General features: G+C 42.2%; 1 protein-coding gene across 2 annotated transcripts in view; it reads right to left on the bottom strand.

Moving 5' to 3' along the window:
* Window positions 1-2,017: 2,017 nt before the first annotated feature.
* Window positions 2,018-22,185, bottom strand: part of negr1 (neuronal growth regulator 1) — a 182,639-nt gene continuing 162,471 nt past the window's right edge. For both annotated transcript variants that reach the window (XM_085383012.1, XM_085383013.1), the window contains one exon: window positions 2,018-2,797. In XM_085383012.1, coding sequence (XP_085239138.1) covers window positions 2,697-2,797 — 101 coding nt within the window. In that variant the 3' untranslated portion in view covers window positions 2,018-2,696. The remainder of the gene's footprint in view (window positions 2,798-22,185) is intronic.

The following is a 22,185-nucleotide window of genomic DNA, read 5'->3' on the forward strand; positions in this document are numbered from 1 at the left end:
GGAAAAAACTGCTTCCAGTCATAAAAAGTATGAATATCTGTAAAATGCCCACCTCAAAAACACAGGTTAACTTTGACATGCAGCACAACCATACTCTCTGCACATCGTCAAACACGCAAGTGTGTGAAACTATGACTACACACTGGCTCTAAAGATCAAAAGGTATCATATTTTCTCCAAATATACACACATTGACTCTGTTCTATAATACTGTTATATTGGTTCACACCCTCTCTCTTTCAAAAAGTAGGTAATTTGATTGCAAACATTGTTCTTTTAATGTACTTAAATCAACAACAGTTATGGCATCTAAATGAACCAGACAACATTATAAACTATGCCATACTGTGCCTCATTCAAATAAATGTCACATATTCAGTTTTACATGTTTCAAATGTATTTTTTTTACACTGTTTTTATAAAGGAAGAGAATAAATATACGTCTGACCCATTTTCATTATACCTTAACATTTAAACAAGATCATATGGTGCAGTATTTTTATAATTTGTAAAACAAGCTGATAACAACTTTAGTACAAACAATAAAAGAAAGAAACGGAAAAGGAAACAACAGAAAAGCTCAGCAGACCTCAAAACAAATCACCACAAAACGTTCAAATAATAATGTTTGTGCTTTAAGTCTTTTAACTGCGATGGCTATTTTTCTATAGATTTGCAGTTGCAAGTTTGCTGTCTTAAAATACTCTGAACTTGAATTCTGTTAGTCCCTCCACTGTTCGGTCCAAATCCGAACGCGTTATTTGGACCGGAAATACTGCATTTGTACAACTGACTTATTTGAAAATACCTGCAGGAGCCATCGGTTGGATTTGACTGGATATAATGCCTAATTTAACAGATAAGTCAGCTAATTGTTCATGAACATTCAGTCATCAATAATACGTCAAAATGACAAATAAGTTGTGTCATATTGAGATTTTCTCCAAGCGTCCTTTCAAAAAGAGGGTAATTTAATGTCTATGGTACTATTAAGGCATCACAGTACAGTTTCTCTGTTTCAACCATGAATTAAGGATACGTGAGGATGAATATGCCACGCTGACAGCCTTGTCTAAAAGCAAACACTGATTTTAAGCCTTGAAAAGTTACAGTTTCTGCTGTTAGGCTGAATTTAAATGACCTCCGATGCACACTGATCATCTCTTTGTTAACCTTGATCATCTTGGAGAGGGCTGGTAGCACCTTAGGCCATGTTTGTTTGGTAATGAGCATCTTCTCTTCATCATGAATAACATGAAAAAAAGTTAAAGTTGCAAAAGGTGCAATTATTGTAGGTTTTTTGTAGGTTATGCACTTAGCCAAATATGGCTTTGACTCTTTATTTGAAGGGGAAAAAAAGAAAGTGGGGCATATTTCTGCATGTAATTCTCTGCACTGGAAAGGAGAGTAATAAAATGCAGTGCAGCAGAACGGTGCTTTCCCAGACTCCATTATCCAAGTTTCATACCCAAAGTTGGGGGCGAAAAAACCGATCCTACAGTACGGAGCTGTGGGTTTTCAGCCAAAGATGATCAGTAGGTACGCAGCGAATTCAGAGACAAAGTGCTCTGCCCTGATACCTACTGGAGGTGGAGCGCAAACTAAAAAGAAACTCAACTTGGGCCTCGCCTTTTTCCTAACTGCAACAATTTGTCATATTCTTCACATACACTGACTCGCTGAAGAAAAAAAAGCAAGACAAAACAGAAGGAAAAAAACAGAGAATATACTTTTTTATTTCTATTTTCAAGAAAAATGTAAACATGGGGGCGGCGATGTTCCTCCTTTCATAGCGTACAAAGTCATGGTTTGTGTTAATGCTCTTGGTCGAATGAGAAAAGCTGGTCCCACTTTAAAACAAAAGCCTACGCTATATTAAAATATAAAGATACAATACAGTATATTTTGCTACTTTTGACGGCTGCCTGATTGAAGCGATTAGGCAGGCATAGTAACTGAAGGACCCATTTCAGGATACGGCAAACACACCTTGAACACTGTTCATCCATCTATTGAGTAATCGTGAGTAATACAGGTCCTGAAAACGCCCTGCCTTTTTTTTTTTTTAATTATTATTTTGTTGTTGGTTTTTTGTTGTTTTTTTAACTGTTTTTTTTTTTTTTTCAGAGCGCACTCCATGATCAAAAATTGTATTGTTAGGAATCTAAATGTCTTTCCTTTGTTCAACAGCCGGTAATACATTCAATACAACATTGGTATGGTAATTCTTTGTACTGAGAGACTTTGCGGAATTGCTTCTTTTTTAGTCGTGTACAAAAATGGGTGAAGATGTCAATTTTGCGCCATCGCCTCGCAGGGACAAGATGCATGAAAGGAACTCATTTGAAAGGTTCGAGGGGTGGGGGAGGGTGGGGCTGTTGATTGGTGTGGGGGTTGGGGATGAGTACTGATTCACAAGCTGGTCAATCAATCAGAAAAGGAAAAAAAATAATAAAGAGGAAATAATAATAATAATAATAAAAAACATCATAGTATTTACATTACAGAAATTTCACCAAATAAGAAAATAAGATTAAAAAAAAGGAAAAAAAAAACATTTCCCCACACAAAAAGTAACGCTGATTATTTTCCCACCACAGCTCAACAAACTGTACCAGATTGGATTCCAGCCATCAGCAATGTCAAAAAGGATTCATAAATGCTCTCGACAGTCATTGTGTCTGGGCTGGCCTCTGCTAGTACACGCTGATGAAGGAGGAGAGAGCCATGACCAGGTACCGGCAGGCCAGCGAGATGTGCGCACTTCCTGTGCTCCCATAGGGTGCAGTGTTGGGCGCTGTGGGCAGGAAACAAGAGAAGCTCTGATTAGTTGTGATTGCACTTTCACTCGCTGCACTGACCATTTTCAAACCCCGCGGTCAACTTGGCGTGGCGCGTCCAAATGACACAGCAAAAATGGCAATTACTGTACCGCTGCCACTGATTCCAGTTGGCTTGTGAGACAGAGTTAAGCTCTGATACTAGTAAAAAGGCTGCATTATAATCTCATGAACAACTAAATGTAGTAAAGCTATCAGAAGAGATTATTACCACACATGAACTCACAAGACTTTTAGTAATTTTCCTTTTTTACAATAGATAAAGGAAAACAGGACAAGCTGTAAAAGATAAAGACATTAGAAACACTAATAAACATATGCATACATAAGTAGTTTTACATACGCATTTGCACACCAATGCATTCATACAAACATATACCAATAGACATGCATACATACTACATTAAATAAATGAGTGGATACAAATCTGAGTATAGTTACATAATGAATTATATGAGATGAAGGAATTAAAGTGGAAGGAATTTGTTGGGAGGGTCTTAAGAAAAAATTCTAAATTAATTAATAAAAAACATTAATGGGAAAAACAGCCCACAGATGAAAGAGGTGGTATCGTCCAAGTCAAAAAGATATTAGTCTCAGTAAAATGGTTGGTGACATCCAAGACTTTCCTTAGACCAGCTCTCAGTTTCCTCCAGACCTGGGGAGGGAGCCCCTGGGAGGGGGCCTGTTGATGGTCAGAGATTAGTGTTCTGTAAGGAAGTCAGTAAGTGATGTGGTCAACTACATGTTGCACACCTCTGAGACTATCCTGTCGGGCATCTCAAGATATCACAGCACACTTTGTGGGGCTGAAGGCCAGTTTGATGATGTGTCTTATCTTGTTGGTAATTTAACTGATCAGCAACACAACCAGAAATCAAGCCCCAAATGGCTGAAAGTTAACTCAGATCAAAAAACATAAAACAAAGTCGACTTCTTTGTAGAGCAAATTTAAAAACAGCAAATGAAGAAAAATAATCATCAAAATCAATCAATCAATGACAAGAGTGAGTAAAATGTTAACGCCATATTATGTAACTGAGTTGAATGTTAAGTTTTTCCTGACACATTTATAGATCACTGATCGTGTGACCATCCAAAACTGTCCTGACACATTTACTACTGTTATAGTACAACACTATGAGCCAGTAAGTTTTTCACCCACTGGTGTGAACTTTACCAGTTCTTTGTACCGCACTGGCTTCATAAGGTATTAAATGTAACATCCAGAAGTGACATCATTACTGCTGAACTCAGAGGAGGTTCTCAGAGGGAGATCACTGCAACATTTATAGAAGATGAGACCTTCGACAACAGTGAGCTGAAAACGCCACCATGGTCGCATTTTTTCTGTTTTATATTCTTCTATTTTGTAATCTAGTTTTTTTCCTGTGCTGCAACACCTGTCATTTAGAAGCAGACTGCAGCGGGCATAAATGGTTATGCAGCGAGCGGTGACGAATGCGTCGCCCATAATTGCGGCTTAAAGCAGTAATAGTCAACCGAGACAGGTGTTGGTGTGTTATGCTGTCTGATCAGATCACTTCTCCGAAATGAACGAGGGCGTGTACGACCTGATCGACAGCTGTTTTATTTTCCTCTTAGTGTTATTGAACACTCGGGTGGCTGGACACACCCAGAGGGTTTTGTGACATCATCTACAGCTCCCTGACTCCCTGCAGACATTCTGACCTGTCATCACAGGAAAAGTGCAGGTGGAATAATGACATTAGTGATGTTTTAATACAGTCACATTAACTAGAAAACAATTTTTCCGCATTTGGCAACTGATTGCAAGTAGTTATGTTGACCTGCTGGTCTCCCAGATGTTAAACGGCCAACACCCTCACATTCTAGGTGAGGGTGTTGCAATCACCTTTCCATTGTAAGGTGATTGTGTGGGTCGCAACCCGTCTCTTTTCAACAGGTCACATGACTTGAGCGTACCCATTGCCTATCTCACTTTGCAGTTGAATCCCCTGCAGCAACAATGTCAACACTTGTGGAGAAATGTCTGAATTTGTGCTTCGGACCTGTGGCTGGACTCTGAATGTAAGTAGTTGAGAATTTATGTGTATGTAGAATGCAACAGATTTGACTGCATTCAACTGCAGACTGCATCTTGTGTATGTATATATAAAATTTGGCTTTTTTATTAAAGCAGACAGATATTTCAGGTGTGCCAGCTCTAAATGTGTATGCGCTAAAGGTGCGGCCAGATTACAGTTTTCTCTTTCCAAATGTAATATTTCCTCCAATAAACTGGCACGAAACTCCACTGGGACCTTATGGTTTTAACAGCATTTAATACTTGAAAACAGTGGTGCACCAGCACATACTGCACTCTGTCTACCACTACAGCTAAAACATTTAGTAAATCCAACTTTAACCGGACATACAGTTCAATCAGGAGTAGCAGCACCAGAGTCCAGAAAAAAGAGAAAAAAACCTTTCTTCCATCTCATCTATTTTTAGTTGAGTGTCAAAACACTTATTCCCCCTTTTCCCTCTTTCAAATTAGTGGCCCAAAAAAGTCATCAGTGGAGAACAGTTGAGGGCTGAACAAGGTCTTTTGTAACATTGCTATTGAAGGAGGCTTTGTTTTGGCTTGTTTGTGTTTCTCTGAACAGCAGACAGCCACAGTAATATGAACAGGTCTCTCCGGAGAGCTGCGTCAGGCGGGCAAAGAGGAAGAGGGCAGCCTTTCATTTGGAAAAGGGCTACTCTGCCTCCTCATCACAGGCACACTCTTAGGTTTTGGCTCAATAAAGCACACCTCACAGGTTACAAAACAAACACTCCATCTGCACACACACACACACACACACACACACACACACACACACACACACACACACACACACACACACACACACACACACACACACATATATATATAAACCTGCATGTACAGGTCACATGCATGCTTGCACAAAGAAGTGGGCAAAGCAGCACAAACAGGCTCTGCTGCACCAGGGGAAATCATGTGGTGCACAGCCCATATCAGCAGGGTGCCTCTTTACACAGCCATGTAATTAGTTCACAATGTAACTCCTCTGATGTGGACCTCACAAACACACAGCCCAAAGTGAATGACGACAAAACCGAACGCGCAGACATACCACGCAGAAACACAGATTCCGTCGCCAACATATCGAGCCGTTTTCGTGGCGTTTCAAAGGTCAGAGATGCATGATCTGCAAGAATCTCAGCCCCGGGTAGTGAGGGCCATGCATTTATTCAATAAGAACCTGCAATGGTTGCCATGAGAGTGTTACAGAGTGTTACATGAACGCTAGTGTGTTAAAATAAATACAATGATGCAGAGATTGATCTTTTTTTTCTTGCCGACATAATAGCTTGTTATTGACAATTTTCACAGGAGTTGTGATGGAGAGAAAGGGAAAAAGCCACCCCGTTATCACCTGATATTTTCAGGTATTATTTGTCAGCGCTGAAGTTGTTTACCTATTAGAGTGAAAACTATAAGCTTGTCTGACAGATGGAAAGGGGAACAAAAAGGGGAAAAAAAACAGTGAACAGAGGTGCACAATTACACCGATCCGCCACAACATTCAAACCGCCCGGTGAATATGGTAAAGGTACACCCCGGGCTGCCAAAACAGCTTGGACCTGTCAGCGAATGGACATGGGACCCAGGGGGTTGTCCTGTGGTGTCTGGCGGCAGTGGGATATTGGCACCAGATCCTTTGGGTCCTGTGCAGGTTTGGGCCTTCGCAGATCAGATTCAACCCACAGATGTCTGATCGGGCCGGGATGTGGGGAGCTGGCCTGGAGCCTTTTGCTGTTCTCCTCGAGCCATTACTAAATAGCTTGTGATCTTTTTCTGGGGAAGCGGTGCATATCCAGGCCAGGATTCCATCGTCTTCTTTTGTCTTTACGAATGCAGATAAAATAAGATAGTTGATGACTTCAGCAAATACCTTCTCTCCTTTCTTTTCATACGTGCTCTTTACTTAGCGCAGTCAAAGCTTGCCTAGATGTGATTGGTTAATAGATATGCAGAATCTATTTATAGAGATGAGCCGGGGGAGGCCGGTGTCGTTGAAGTCTGCAGAAAACGTTTAGGTCGGTGGTACGTGTCGAAGTAACATCCCCATAATTGCAAAGACCTGAGGTTCACTAGAAGGACCTTCTACTGTAACAAGACAATCAGTGTTTTTCCACCTTTGCTGTAAGTAGTTTTAATGTGTCTGATGTGCAATGATATACGGTTTATGTCTGTGGTTGGCCGGCGTGAGCCGCAGACCCTCCCTCTTCTTTCTCCTTCTCGCCTTTCTTTCTTTGTCTCCCCTTTCCACCTCTTTCTCTGTCTTTGTATCCGTCCTCTCTCTCTTTCTCCCTCACCTCCTATCCAAAGTACAGGATAATGACACAGTTTTCCTGGGCTGCGAGAGCGAGCTGAGAAATGGTAACCATAGCAACAGCTCCTGTCCTGCTCAGCCGGCCCACTGCTGCCTGCGCCTCAGCGCGCAGCATTGTGCTAGCCATGCTAGCGAAATCATTCTGGGTGTTGTTTGTGTTGCGTGTGTGTGTTTATGTGTGTGCGTATAGTGGTAGCGGCGGTGGGAGGGGGAATAGGCAGATGTCACTATTTGCCTTCTTCAGTCTCTCATCTCATCAGAGTCAGTGTAGTTTACGGCTCAGTAAATACTGCAGTAATCACATTAATATCTTGTGCACAAGTGCTTTTCGTGCAGCAGTTCAAAGAGCTCACGAAGTAATTAGTGGATCTCTGCAATGACTAATGTTGACTGGGCTGAGAGCATAACAATAAACCTCTCAGTACTTCAGGAAGGGACGTGTTAAGTGAGGTTGAGGTATAGTCAGAGTTACCGGTCCCTGCCTCCTCTCTGTGCTTGATTTTGGGCTTGTTTAATATCTCCCCATGTCACCGCGAAAAGCCTCCATTGTTTTGACTGTGTGGGTTGTAACTTGCCATTTTAATTAAGTCCCCAACCAGGACCCGCCTGCAATACTATTACTCTGCTTATTACCATGAAGGGAATGGAAGGAGAAAGAGACAGACAGTGCAGAAGAAAGAGCGATGTGGGGAGAAGCAGGGTGAACTAAAGGAGGAGAAAGTGGGGAGAGAAAAAAAGGACAGTGATTGAAAGGGGGGTGAAAGTGAGGCTGAAACGGCAGCAGCGGATGCAGGAGGGCGGGGGGGCTGACTGAGCTCTACCTCTTTGGGGTTTGAATTTAATTGCCATGTACATCAGCAGCAAGCTACAATGAAGTACCAGAATACCAGACAATATATCATAGAGAAACCAATAGTGTCAAGGATGCGCAAACGCAGGGAAGACAAGCAGCGCTCCAAAGGGAAGAGGAGCAGAGGAGATAAGTGGAGATGAAAGCGATATGCTTCAATTACTGTTTTGCAACAGAATTGAAATGAAAAACTAAAGCCTCTCCAGCTGTAGCAAGAGTCATATGAAAATAACAATCCCTGCTACTCTCCCCTGATTCTGGACTGGAGCCATTAGCTGTAAATAGTGAGCTGGAGTATGAAGCACTCTCTCTCACTCTCTCGTCCTTCCCTACCCCTTATCTCTCCCAAATCTCCATCGACAGCAGTTTTGTCACCCACATATCATATGCACAACAAATGCTAAGGCCTTGAACTTCAGTCTCTGTTGACACAGATAATGAATCATACTGAAATCTGCAACTGTGGCACTCAATGCAGGCTTTGTATCGAGTATTATCTCGAGTGCTGCGCTGCACTGTAATTTGCTGGAATGCCATTGTTTATTAAGTAATAGGGTGCTTTTCATTATGCTAACCTATTCTTCCCCGCGTCCTATCTTCTCCTATGACCCTGAATTCATTCCCCCTCTGCCATCACGAGGACCTTTCAATCGTTTAAATGTACCTCGAGGAGCTCGGAGGCTTCTGGAGGAGCTCGGAGAAACACAGGTGCGTCCTTTCTCACATAGCATAATGAAAAACATCCATAGTGTGAGGTAATTGGGCGGCTTTGCAGACACAGGTGAAGATCTATTCGGGAACGTGGGCTATCTTTGCTGTTGGTCCCTTTATAGTTCATATCAACGCTTTAATCAGTCACCTGTGCAATCTATGGAGCCTTTGAATGAATGAACTGAAATCCCATCATCCTACAACACAGGCACAAATGCAGAAACAAAAAGTTTAACCCGACCCTACTACTTTTCAGCTCTTTAACCAACACACACTGGTACTTTAGGCTTCCTTTCCTTGAGCTTTATACTGTATACATTCAATAAAGCACATGAAGGAAGACAAATCGAACAAACGTGCATGTTTTTGTATTGGATGAAGTCTCCAATCTATTCATTTGTCTTTTATTGGATTCACAGAGTTGGTTGTATCCTCCAAACAGCCTGTCACTAGCGGCACACGGACGGCAGCCAGCCAGGCAACATCCCATTCCCCCTGTGGACGTGGCTTCAGAGATGGGCTCCTCTGAGCAGAGGGTGTGGGAGGGGTTCAGTGTCCTTGACCATCAATCAGTGGCCTCTGGTCCTTCCCCCACAGCTCCCCCGAGAGACACCAGATGAGACACTCCTGAGCCAGAACTGATCCTGTACACGCCATGCTGTAAATCGGGCTAAATCCCTCTACACGCCAGGTTCACAGCAGCCACCAAGGGTGTTTTTAACACAGTACTGCAAACACTAAAAAGTAGGGTTTTTTTCCTAGGCATCATGTTTGGTAAAGACTTTAAATGTAAAATAATGCAACCCTTGTGACATGTGACGAGGGGATGCCGCACCTTCAAAGAACGCGTCGCGCCTCGCCGTCTCCTGAGAGCTTACACACACCGAGAGCGTACAGAAGGCGATCAAGACATTTTCCATGCCTTACCTCACTTCAATCCGCTGACGGTGAAATACGCTTCTCTACTTCACCATTCATCTTGTACCCTCCTGCCTGTAGCGGGCTGCCATATCGAGTCTGTGCATAATTGACTCACCGACCCATCAGTTCACTCATCCATTCCTTTCTCTATTCCTTCTGTTCTTGTACAAGCAAAATGTTCATCATGAACAGATACGATGTTCAAAACTCATCACCTCTGTCTCCCGCTATGATCATCACACACTGCCGCTCCACAGAGCCCTCATTCACACAGACCTTCGAGCTCATTAGCCCCACCAATCATTTGCATTAGTGCTAGTAATGAAAAGCCTCCATTAATAAGATGGCCTTCAGAGATCATTTACCCTCCTCCGCCTCCCAGTGCTGCCGTTTCCTCACCCCTCTCCCCCTTCCTTCTCCACATCGTGGTACCTGCCAGTTATCACCACCCAGCAGAATGCTTTTTGGGGCTGGCTCTAATAGCTCCTCTCAGCATCAGTATCTGACTGGAAAACGAATGAGCAGGAGACGGGTCACCTGATAGCCCACTGAGTGAGCCGGGGGCTCTCGATTGCAGGCGGGCTTTGGCCTTCAGCTTGACTTAATCAACACCTCTGTGGGGTATCTGGACACTTAAGAGAGCCCTCAGCGCAGTGTGAGCTGGAGGAAGGAATCCCAACAGAGAAGACATTTCCGGTGCTCTCCGCAGAGATACTGTTGCTTGTCTTCACTGATCGACCGCTCCCTCGTACAGTCTCCTCTTTCATCCTCCTTCTTATAGCGCATTTACATTCATTTTATCTGCACTGAGTCAGGTATTTGAGAGAATCCACGATTCTGAGTGACCTCAACGTATGTTTATTACACCTATCAATTCAAGGACATGCTTTATGCAGGAAATCAATGAGCTTGCAAATTGTGTACTTTATATGCAAGCCTGATGGATAAATCTCCATTTTAAAATGTTTTATGAATTTTTCCCTTTTTTCCATCCCTCCTCTGAATCTAGAGGGTAAATTCAGAGCAGCATGTTCTGGGAATAAACAAGAAAACGCAGTACAGTGTGGATTGATAGTTTAAGCAAGCGCTTTTAATCACAGCGTTTTCTAAAGCATAATTACTTCATGACTTTGGCTGCTCCCGCTAAATCTGTTTAATGTTAGAGGCTTAATAAAATGCACAGGGACACAAACAAATGGCATCAGCATGTAGTGGGTTCATGCAGCTCCTTTCTCCTCCTCTCGTCTTCTCATTGTCTCCGTAATAATCTCCTATTCACATGTGGGTCTCTCGCTCCCGCTCTCTCTAATAATTCCCCGTGCCCCCTTTTCTCCCTCACATTTTAATGCTTATCAGGATTTTATTTCTGTGCAAGTCCTGGCTGCAGGGCCAAGGATTTCGCTGAGTCAGGCGCTGCTCAGCTCCAGCATCCCTGCGATGACAGCGACAATCTGGCCAGTTATGAAGAATGTCTTACGACAAACGGCCTGTACTTGCATCACCGTTAGCTCCTCCATCGATAACATCTGATCTGCAACTGGGAGGCAACTCTTTCTTCCTGCCTGTTCTGTTCCACTCATCTCCTTCACCTGTAGCCTCCTAAAATAGCAATTCCCTGCTGTTATGTATGTGGAATTATGATAAGACAGCTCCCTTTTATCAATTTTCATTATGGTGCTGATAAAATGGCAGGGCTGGATGTAGAGGGTTAAGTGCATTTTCCTCTTGATGGATCTAAGATAGCTTTATCACTGCAGACTGCCTGGTTATCAGAGTTAACCTGGGGCTACTTGAACCGTACCGGAATTCGCTCCCGCTGAGCATCTCGGCGCGGGCACACAAGCTGCAGCAAGAATTTGCTCAGATGGTCATACTATATACAGAGCGATCCATAATTTTGTTCATATTTACCTACCCTGAGCTGTTAATTGATTTCTCTCAAATCAATTCGGTGGTTTACAGAAATTGTTGGACCAAAAAGGGCCAAATCAATCGCCAAGTGATTAGCATGTGCAGTGGATTATTCCTAGCTGAGGCGCTGTGCGAGGATGAGGATAAGTGGACGGCACACGCAATTCAATGAAGGCACAAGCAATATGTTTTTGTTAATTATTTCTAACTCAAAGTCTGCTTTAGATAATGTACGCCCACAGGCTGTGTGAGTGTCACACATGAAATATTCCTTTATTACGCCAAGACAGAACCCGAGGCAGTGAATGCACTCCGGTGTCTACTCCCCACCTTGCTGCTGACTGCCTGCGGGAGGTTCAGATAAAAGCTATAGTGTCCTGAAGTGAGCACCATTGATTCAGAGGCATATTTTATACAGCAGTTTGAGACAGTACAGGCAGTGCTGATACAACACCAGGCAGCCGGGTCTCTCTGCATGTGCCTTCCTTTCCTTTCATACACAGGAATGTGTTCAGCGGTTCACAGTTCAAGGTCTCAGAAACAGATATAAAGTTCTCCTGCCACAAAGTCCTCGTGGACAATGAAACAAACAAAACAAAACAGAGCCGCCGTGCTACTTATGTGACCCCCGTGACACATGTAGCTTTAGGAGATTGCAGTCTGGAATGAGAATGAATCCCTTTTACACTGAAACCAGAAAACTAATTGCAGGGTTGTTAATTAATTCTTAATAGCCTCCGTCTGTCGTCCTGGAGATGGGCTGCACTGGAAAGGCTCAAAACTAATTCACTAATGTCAGCTACAGTTAATTTGGGGGACTGTATTTAAGGCAGAATTAAGAGTGAATTTGACGTGTGTCTCTGGGATGGTCTTCTTATGACACGGAGAAGGCGGTGTGCGGGGAGGAATTGGAAGAGTTGCTTCTGTGTGTTACACTGATCGTCCGAGGGTAATAATGAAAATGTCACATGTTAAAGCAGAGATAGACGGTGTTTTTTGTACATGCTACAACCGTGCTTGACACACATGAAAGGAGCTTTAAAGTTATTAATATTATGAGAATTAAAGCTAATGTAGTAAAACACATGGTGAGTAGCTTGTTGTCAAATGGTTGTAGTGGAATTTATTTGAACTATTTAAGCACTATTAAAGTACTAATTAGTATTAGATTAGTAACTCGAAGAATATACTGTAATAACTTCATGCTCATGCATTTTAATGTAGCTTTCATATAATCCCCAGAGACACCTGAAAACAATCAACCTCAGTCATGCACTGCTTCGTTTTGGGGATTTACTGGTTTAATCTGTACCAGTGCAATGTGCAGATGTCAGATATGTGCACTGAGATAAAAGGCAAAATCTTTTGTCCTGAAATTGAGAGATATTTAGTAGCATTAAATTAATGATCTCAGTGCGGCTGTCCCATATCATATGGTCCTACTGGTATAGGTTTTTTACGTCATATAAAAGTATCGAATCAAGATGATATAGCAATGCCAGGCAGTGGACACAACAACAATTCAAGCCCAGGCATGTCTGACAGTGAGAGCTGTGTGTCCCCCTCTGATCACCATTTATTAAAACATGCGCTAAACTGTTGAGTTACAAGGTTTAGTTACTTTGTTAGTTACTGTCAAAGCATTAAGCAGTTAGCTTTACACTTTAACTGAAAATTACCAGGGAAAGCCGACACAGGCGCGTTTGTCTTGCGCTGTGCTACTGGATCTAATGCTGTGTCACTACTCTAATGCTGCTGCTAGATTCACCCTTTGATTTAGGCAGTCTGTCATCAGTGGGTCATTGGGAAAGAAGGATGGAAAATGTCCTCCATGTTGTTAGCGCTAATAAACAAATGCTGGTGCCTGCAAGCTGCAATCACCGATAATATGCTGTTCAGTACTTGTTTTTCTATATCACTGATCGAGCTGCAGTTGGAATTGTTCAGAGAAGAAACATTTACGAGAAGAAAAGTTGAGGTGGTGTGAGGCGGTGGGGAAAAAGGCAGCCAAATAAAAACAATGACTTGTGTTTAAAAGTTGCATCAAATTCTCTGTCAGCGCATTTAAACAGAGTGCAGGCTGAGCTGTTGCTTTGTGTTTACTGACAATAGCTGTGCAGCAGTCCTGGATGTTTAGGTTGTATGAATAAAAGGCAGACAATATCTCCTCACACTGCAACGTGTCAGATCCCCAAAAAAGCCCTCAACTCTTATCTGCTCCTTCATATCCTCCCCCTCTACTTCAAATCCACTTTAGGCTTTCCTCTGTAGGCTTATCCGCTCTGCCACACTGACGCTATCGATGTGCAACTTTCATGCCTGCATAAATACCATAACCGATGATTGTGACACATGCTCCTTGCTTTTGATGTGAGACTACACTTGGTGAATGTGGCTCTCAAGTCTGTAAGTACTACTCTCCCTGCCTTTGTTTTCCACATGAGGTTAAACATTATTGACTGGAATCACTGAGGGGAATGAGTCTGCGTTTACCGACAAATTGGACTGGTGGATTGACCCCCGGTTCAACTCGGCTTGGTTTCAGGAGCTGAAAATATCAATACATTTGGTAAAATGCACACAAATCTCTCTGTCGGCAGAAGCAAAGCAGATGGATTCACATTTACATACAGTATTCATCAACAAGTTGACTCACTGGTCTCATGACAGGGGATGTCAGTATGGGAAATGTCACTACAATTATACTGCATTCATACTATTAAAGGCAATTATAGCCCAGCATAAAGGGTAAACCAGCAGCAGCATATAAAAGAAGCTAATATCGTCTGTCTAGAAAAAAACTGATCAAAGTTCCACCAAAATGCTTTTCAAAATGCTTTTTTATTGGTTAATCAGACCCAGCATCCAATTACTAAGTCCCTCCATCACCGTTAATTTGTGCCTGTATAATGTGTGTGGAAAAGAGCAGACGATTGAATGTGCACTTTTCCATCAAGGCTACATGCAGCGTTAAAGCACTATTTCCAAGAACAGGAGCAATCTAACCCAAGAAAAACACAGCACATTGAAAATATATCTATCTTTGACAGACACGTGATGACAAAACAATCATCCACACTTGTTAAAAAAGCAATTCCAACAAGCAGTCCTTACGTGATTACTGACGACTCCTGACTTAGTTAGTCTTGTCCAACACCATTCAACTACTCAGTGAATCATTTCTCACCTTAAAAAACTGTCAGTTTCCAGTCCCACATATTCCAGAATTTCCAGAACTCCTCAGACTGCAGTGATTTTTAGCGTAAAATATCCTGACATACATGTTATATCTCTTAATAATTCATGTGAGTCTGATCAACAAATCCAAAGACAAGACAAACAATGTCTTAATATTCTGTCAGTACCACCATTAGGTGGGACACTGTATGTGCAGGACCAGCTCAATTCTCAAAGACACAAATATTTGAAAAATCAGGCACTGTAGTTTTAGTTTTAATCAAAGAGCAGCGTATTCTTCTGTGCACTTGTGAGCATTAATGGATACGTATACAGTGCCATGCTCATTGTAACAAGCGACCGTGTCACCCAATAAAAAAAAATGTATAATACAGTGGAGGCAATAATACAAATTGCTGATCAGACTTTAAATCGACAGACTGAATTTGCTGAAATGTATCAGGAACACATTTGGGTTTTTTTCATTCCTGGTCCGCTTTCATGTTTCTGCTTTTTTGTCAATGTTTTGTCATGAAACAACTTTTCTCTTTGGTCTAATTGCAGATACTTAACTTCCTGGGCCCTTTTCCCACCTGTGTGATTACCTAATTATCATCTTATTCTTCTTGTGTTTGTAGTCTCTGTGTTACTTTTCCCCTGTGCTGACTTTTATGTCTAGCGTTCCAGCCATTTCCCTCATGTTTTCCTAGTGGTAATCAACAATTGTTTCTTGTGTTTTTGTAAATGTTAAAAATGTCTCTGCCAGATTTTTTGGACTGTTTGCTGTGTACCAGAAATCAATCTGTAGTAAAAACTCTTTATTTAGAACTGCCTTGTGTTTGACCTGTCCATATGTGTCCACACAGTCACTATAAGGGTAACATTTAGGCTGAGAGGTATTTATCCAAAAAAGAAAAACACGTCTGTTCACCAACTTTATAACACAAATATGCTTTTAGGTGTGCAGACATGGTCAAAATGACCTGCTGAAGTTCAAAGCGTGCATCAGAGTGGGAAAGAAAAGGGATTTAAGTGACTTTGAATGTGGCACGGTTGCTTGTACAAGCCCCAGCTTGTCTGTGTAGTTCAGAAACTGCTGACCTACTGGGCTTCTTCCACACAGCCATCTCTAGGGTTTACAGAGAATGGTCCAAAAGGGAGCAAATATCCAGTGAGCTGCAGTTTGCTGGGTGAAAACACTTTGTTGATGTCAGAGGTCAGAGGAGAATGGCCAGACTGCTTCGAGCTGATAGAAAGGCAAAAATAACTCAAATAACCACTTTATACAACCAAGGTGTGCAGAAGATCATCTTTGAATGTTCAACATGTCCAATCTTGAAGTAGAAGTGCTATAACGACAAAAGACCACATTGAGTGCTACTCCTCTCAGCTACAAACAGGAAACTGCGGCTACAATTCGCACACTAAAATTAGACAACAGAAAATTGGAAAAATGTTGCCTGGAATAATGGGTCTCGATTTCTGCTGCAGCATTTGGATGGTAGGGTCAGAATCTGGTGTAAACAACATGAAAGCACAGATCCATCCTGGCTCAACGGTTCAGGCTGCTGGTGGGGATGTAATGGTGTGGGGATATTTTCTTGCACACTTTTGTCCCTTTAGTACAGCCGATGTTGTTTAAATGTCACAACCTACCTGAGTATTGTCACTGACCAAGTCCATCCCTTTATAACCACAGTGTACCCATGCTTCCAGCAGGATAGCACACCACGCCACAAAACTCAATCCATCTCAAACTGATGATGAAACATGACTTAGATGACAGTAAGCTCACTGTACTCAAATGGCCTTTACAGCCACCAGATCTTAATACAATTAAGCATGTTTGGGATGTGGTGGAATGGATCCATTCCATTATGGATGTACAAAAAAAGGGCGTGGTGGGTGGGCAGGGCAAAGTCTCAAAGGAACGAAGCCAAACGAGGTCCTACCCAGCTTTTGCGAGTAGCTGGTGAGTGTATGTTGTTGCACAGAATAAAAGATGTCATTGTTTAATATAGTTATCTCTTATAGCAAGTTAAATCTGACACCTATCTGTTCCTTAATGACATCTGACAGATTAATGACATATGTAGCTGCTATTTTAATTCTTCAGATCCAAATTTAAAATCCAAACTTCGTTATTTTTTTTTACTTTATAATTTCAACTTTTTATAGTTCTTGCACAAAAAGTTTGAATATTACTTTTTTAAGATGTTGAATTATATTTTCTATTTCTTTCCGTGAAGCTTGTGAATAAAGTGCAAAGATATGATTGACTGTCGTGCTATGAATAAATATTAGTGTTTCAGGGTGGCGGTTCCACAATAACAAAGAGAGAACACTTCTAACGGAGTCCTGTAGGACGTTACTCACAGAATATGACCTACTGCCAGCAACCAGGGCTCTACAAATAACTGTGTTGCATAACACTCTTTTCTAGTTACTGTTAGTTTATCAAATCTGTATATTTTGACAAACAGGGTGTCAGATATCAGACTCGGTTTAATATATGCCTGCAGCACTGATCCTTAGGATATACTTGAAAAGAACAGAATGAAATTCTCGCGTTGTCTATCACTTTGTCTCGTCTCTACTGTGGTGCAGAATAAATTAAGGTGTGTAGCAAAGAAAGGGTTTGCCAGATATCAAAACACACATCAATCATCCAAATGCCAACAAACAATCAAAAGACACACTAGTGTCACTAGTGATATGCAAATGGACAACTCTAGGAGAAGGCAATATTCGTCTCATTCTGTGCTAATATTCCTCCCTGTGCTGGTGAGAGGCATACGGGCTTCCTTCCAGTCATTTTCTGCTGTTTCATGTTGGGATACGGATCTGTGGCGGCCCACGGGGAGCCACCCACCATCACTGAGATCTCCACATGCTAGATGGCATTAGGAATAACAAATGTTAAGCAAAATGGTCTAATCCTCCCGTCTCCTTTTAAATGTGCTCAGACAAAAGCGCCTGAGATTCTTTGGTGCTAATTAACAGTGTCAGCGGTGACAGGACTCAGACTCGTGAGTAGCTCAGCCCATTGATTGTTTCAAGCACGTTATACGGGGTACTTGGATAATAAAGGACCGTTTATCACTTCAGAGGCCGTTACGACCCTTGGTGCATTGAGTCCTGAGATTATTTTGCCAAAGGCATCTCTCAGCAGCACGTTCATCGACCTTTCTTCATTATTAGTCGATGGGAAGAGGGTGGATCCTTGTCAAAAACCCTGAATAACTCATCAGTTTCAAGGCCAAAGGAAAAGTAAAGGGTTAATGGTTTCTGTTTGCGTCCTTCGAGGCTTTACCCTTAAGCTCTTGCATTTCAATTCCTCTGTTTCATGGGAAGAAGAACTGAGCGCAGGAGAGTGGGGAACTGAGATAGCAATGAGCTGTGCGGGATGCAAAAAAAGTTGTGTATGCAGGGGGCTTGATTTGTCTGTGTGTGTGTGCGTGTGTGTGTGTGAACAAAAGCGTGTATATCATTAATTGTCAGAAACAACCCCCCCAGCCATCCAGCGCTAATGGATCCATCCCTACACTCACCACCACAACCAAGTGGGAGCATACTCAGCATATACGTGCTTATATACTATGTGTCTCCATATGTGTGTGGGGGCTGTTCTGCTTTATTAGCCATAACACAGAGTGAAACCACTCCAAGTTGTGCAGAAAGCCTTCAGTACTGGCAGAGAAATGACCACTTTTTAGCGATGCAGAAGATGCCAAGCTGCTTAGAAATCGAGCCGATAGAACTAACCTTATTTAACGGTCAGACATCCAAGCCATTTCCCCAAAGAGGATGCCATTTCTGAATGTCATGACCTTTTCTAACCGCGTTTAAAAACCTCCAAGGTCTTCAAGGTGTGGTTTGTCAATGAAAAGAATTTAAAGACTATCGAGGAGGGGGTAACTGACGGAGAGGCGATGCAAATGCTCCGCTTTTAATGGGCGCTTCAGTATAGATACTGTCATTTGTGGATGGGATGACTGAGAGAATTTTCCAGAGGCTCACGACAGCAATTGAAACGACGCGCGTGGGCTTGATGAACTTAGGAGAGGGTCCAGACAGTTTCAATAACATAAAAGACAGAAATGGAAAAGAGCTTTAGGGTTGCCTCTGTGTGTGATTTAGTGTGTTTTCAAATAGACAAGAGTAAGTGCTATTTAATGGGTGATGGGCAGTGTGGGTTGGTTTAAAGGTAGGTGAAATTGTCATGAAGAGAGGGACTCTTTGTCCAGGCCTCTCAGAGATAATTGTCTGAAAGAGCAAAAAAAAACCCAAAAAAAAAACCCAAACCACTCCACAGCAGTTAATCCTGAGAGGGCAGAGGGGCAACACTGAAGACATCAAACTTGACAAAAAACAAATTAAAGAAAAGATGAGGGAAAGGTGTCTGGAGTGTGATTTGAGAGGACTATGGACTAAACTCTTTGCTCTGTCATAAGGACACCCAGTATGGGTCCACATAATCGATAACACCGTGTCGTTGAAGGTGAAACAAGTGCAGAAAGTCACCGGGATTCATTTAGAAATCGTTCACTGTGGAAAAGGAAGCAAGGTGTGCAAAGCCCTACTGAAGAACAGCACTAGTGAAGCCTCCTGTTACATTTCCTCCTGTATGATCATGCATACAAAGTAGAAACCAAGTACATTTAGATCTGTTTGTCTCCGGGCTGCTGTGATTAACAGGGGTTGAGTTCTGTCTCAGTCAAAGCTATATGAAATGCAAATCAGTAGCCAGTACAGTCACATCTCTGATGGCTGACAAGCATTTTCATGCAAGTGTTGTAGTAGGACTTAGAGTTCAATTTACAAAGTGAGCAGAGAACAAAGCTGAGCTGAACTCAGGTGAGCCCCGAACAAATCTGTTACACCCACAGGAAGGTTTCTTAAGGATTTCCTCCTTTTCCTCCTGTACCAAGGTGCAACGCAGTGCATGGATGAGAAAAAAGCTCGAGGGGCCAGGGTGATATCAAACTGACTGGACACTTTCATAGCTTCCCTTATCAAAAGTATGCATCATGTGTATGCATATGAATAAACTCAGTTACATTTGGGTGTGTAACACTTTGCTAGGAGCCAGCCATAGCATTTGCAAGTCAACACAACAGGAGTATTAAATGACCAATTTTACATCAGCTATTTTGCTGTGAAATAGCAGGTAAATAGAGGAAACTCTTTTTACAGCAAAGCGCTTTCATTATTGTCATCGCAAAGCCTGATGATGGTAAAGACCTGTTTACCCACCATTTCATGCCAAAACTGCAGTTCCTGTTAAAACCACTTTGATGAACACTTTATATGTGAACATTATAAGGTGTTGTGTTTCCCTCCTCTCATCCCCGACCGGTTGCGCCAGATGGCTACCCCTCCCTTAGACTGGTTCTGCTGGAGGTTTCTTCCTGTCAAGAGGGAGTTTTTCCTTCCCACTTTCACCAGGTTCTTGCTCATAAGGGGTCATCTGATTCTTGGGGGTTTCTCTGTATTGTTGTAGGGTCTTTATCTTACAGTACAAAGTCCCGTGAGGCAACTGTTACTGTGACTTGGAGCTTTATAAATAAAACTGAAACTGATTAAGATTAAGATTAAGGCTGGCATCATAGGTAAGAATAGCAACAATGTAACTATCTGATAACTCCACTGAGAGACTGTTTAAAAGATAAAATGACCACATATGAATGTTTGGTTTATATGTGGATATTTGAAGAAGATTGTGGAGATTATTGTGGAGAAGTCCACATTGCTAAATATCTGGTAATTAACAACTTTATGTCATTTGAACCATCATACAGCCTCCCTCGAAACAGCAAGTAGTTAATAATATAGATTAGCCTTTGTTAAATGCATAATGCACAATATCAATATACACAAATTAACAAAATATGGCTAATTTATTGTGGAGAAATGCAACTAAAGAACAGCAGGAACATTTCCCTGCATCACTAATCTGCTTGCTGAATTAAACAGGGGAGAAAATTATTCAGCATCAGACCTAACAACAACAGAACAGCAGCTAAAACGCATCTCCATATCATTATGCCTCTATGTTTGATTTATACAACTGAAGCCAGTCTTCAAATAATGATTTCTTTGAAAATTTTGGATGCAAGGGTTGAGCATAGGTTTTCTTTTAGAAGCAGTGGGCACAGTATCTTTACTCCTCAGGCTTCTTCCTCTGCCAATGTCAGCAGGGGTTGTTTAAATTGGGCAAGCGAGGAACTGTGTAATTCCTAGCACTTATCATGGAGTGACATATAGGCACCAGTCTCTCTAGAATTTAAATACAGGGGAAGAAGACATGTCATGGGTGGGCAGAGTTCCTGAGGTTTATCGGGGCAGTTGGCAACGAAGACAAAACCACCCTGGCACGATCACATGACCTGTAATCTTGCAGAAGACAGCTGTCACACACGGACGGGTGACAAATTAAAGGGAGAGCTGGCATCAAGTGTCTTAGCAAGGTGTTGAGCCACCTTGTGCTGCTAGACAGCTTCAGTGCCCCTTGGTACCGATTCAATAAGTCTCTGGAACTGAAGTGGTGGAGTGGAAAATGCATGATTTTAAATCATTTTCATACCTAAGCCATTTAATTAGACTAACTTTGTATTGATTTAAAGTGACCCTTCCCTCTCTGGGGACAAGTAAAGCTAAATCGCACCAGCAAAATGCGCCTCCAGCATATTAGAGCCACCTTATCGCCTCACCGTCGTGGTCAAAGGTTTAACATTTATATATCTGCAAAATAATACAGACATGGAAACATATTCTTGAGTAATCTCTCATAGTGTCTCGTGTTTTCATCTCAGACTCTTAAAAAGCAATGGCTAATTTTAACGTGACAGTATCAGTGCCTGCGGATGGGGATGCAGTGTTCCATTGGCTCTGATTTGCTTCAATAAGCCACTTCGGTAAGTGCCTGTTTAGGGTCATCATTAAAATCCCAGAGATGCCAAAGCAGAGCTGTTATAACACAGTGAAATGCAACATTGCAGACAACACAGCATGCACTGGTGAGCACAGCAGCACGCTTAATTGAGCAGGAACAGCGGTAAGTGATCAGGGTTAAATTTAAATGCCTGTGTTTTAGATTCTGTGAGAATAAACTACAGGACAAAGACAACTGCTCAAACACCCAGAGTTTAGGAATGACATCTGCATGAGGCTTTATTGGATTAGCAGGAGTATGCAGCGTGAGCCCGCAGGTCTGCGGATCTCTTAAGCAAAGCTACTTCCTCAACTCGTTCCTCAAGAACCCCAAAAGTGAGCGTGATGCAGCGAAGAGCCTCCTGAGAAGTGAGCGAGCCTGAAGAGCGCATTTGCTATATTTCCAAGGGCAATGACAACATGTCCAAAGCTTTCTCTCCATTACTACTAAAAGTGT

The sequence above is a fragment of the Rhamphochromis longiceps genome, linkage group LG15 (genome assembly GCF_057381845.1).
Source record: "Rhamphochromis longiceps isolate RC_006_pf linkage group LG15, R_longiceps_female_GT1.1, whole genome shotgun sequence".
Taxonomy (NCBI): Eukaryota; Metazoa; Chordata; class Actinopteri; order Cichliformes; family Cichlidae; genus Rhamphochromis; species Rhamphochromis longiceps.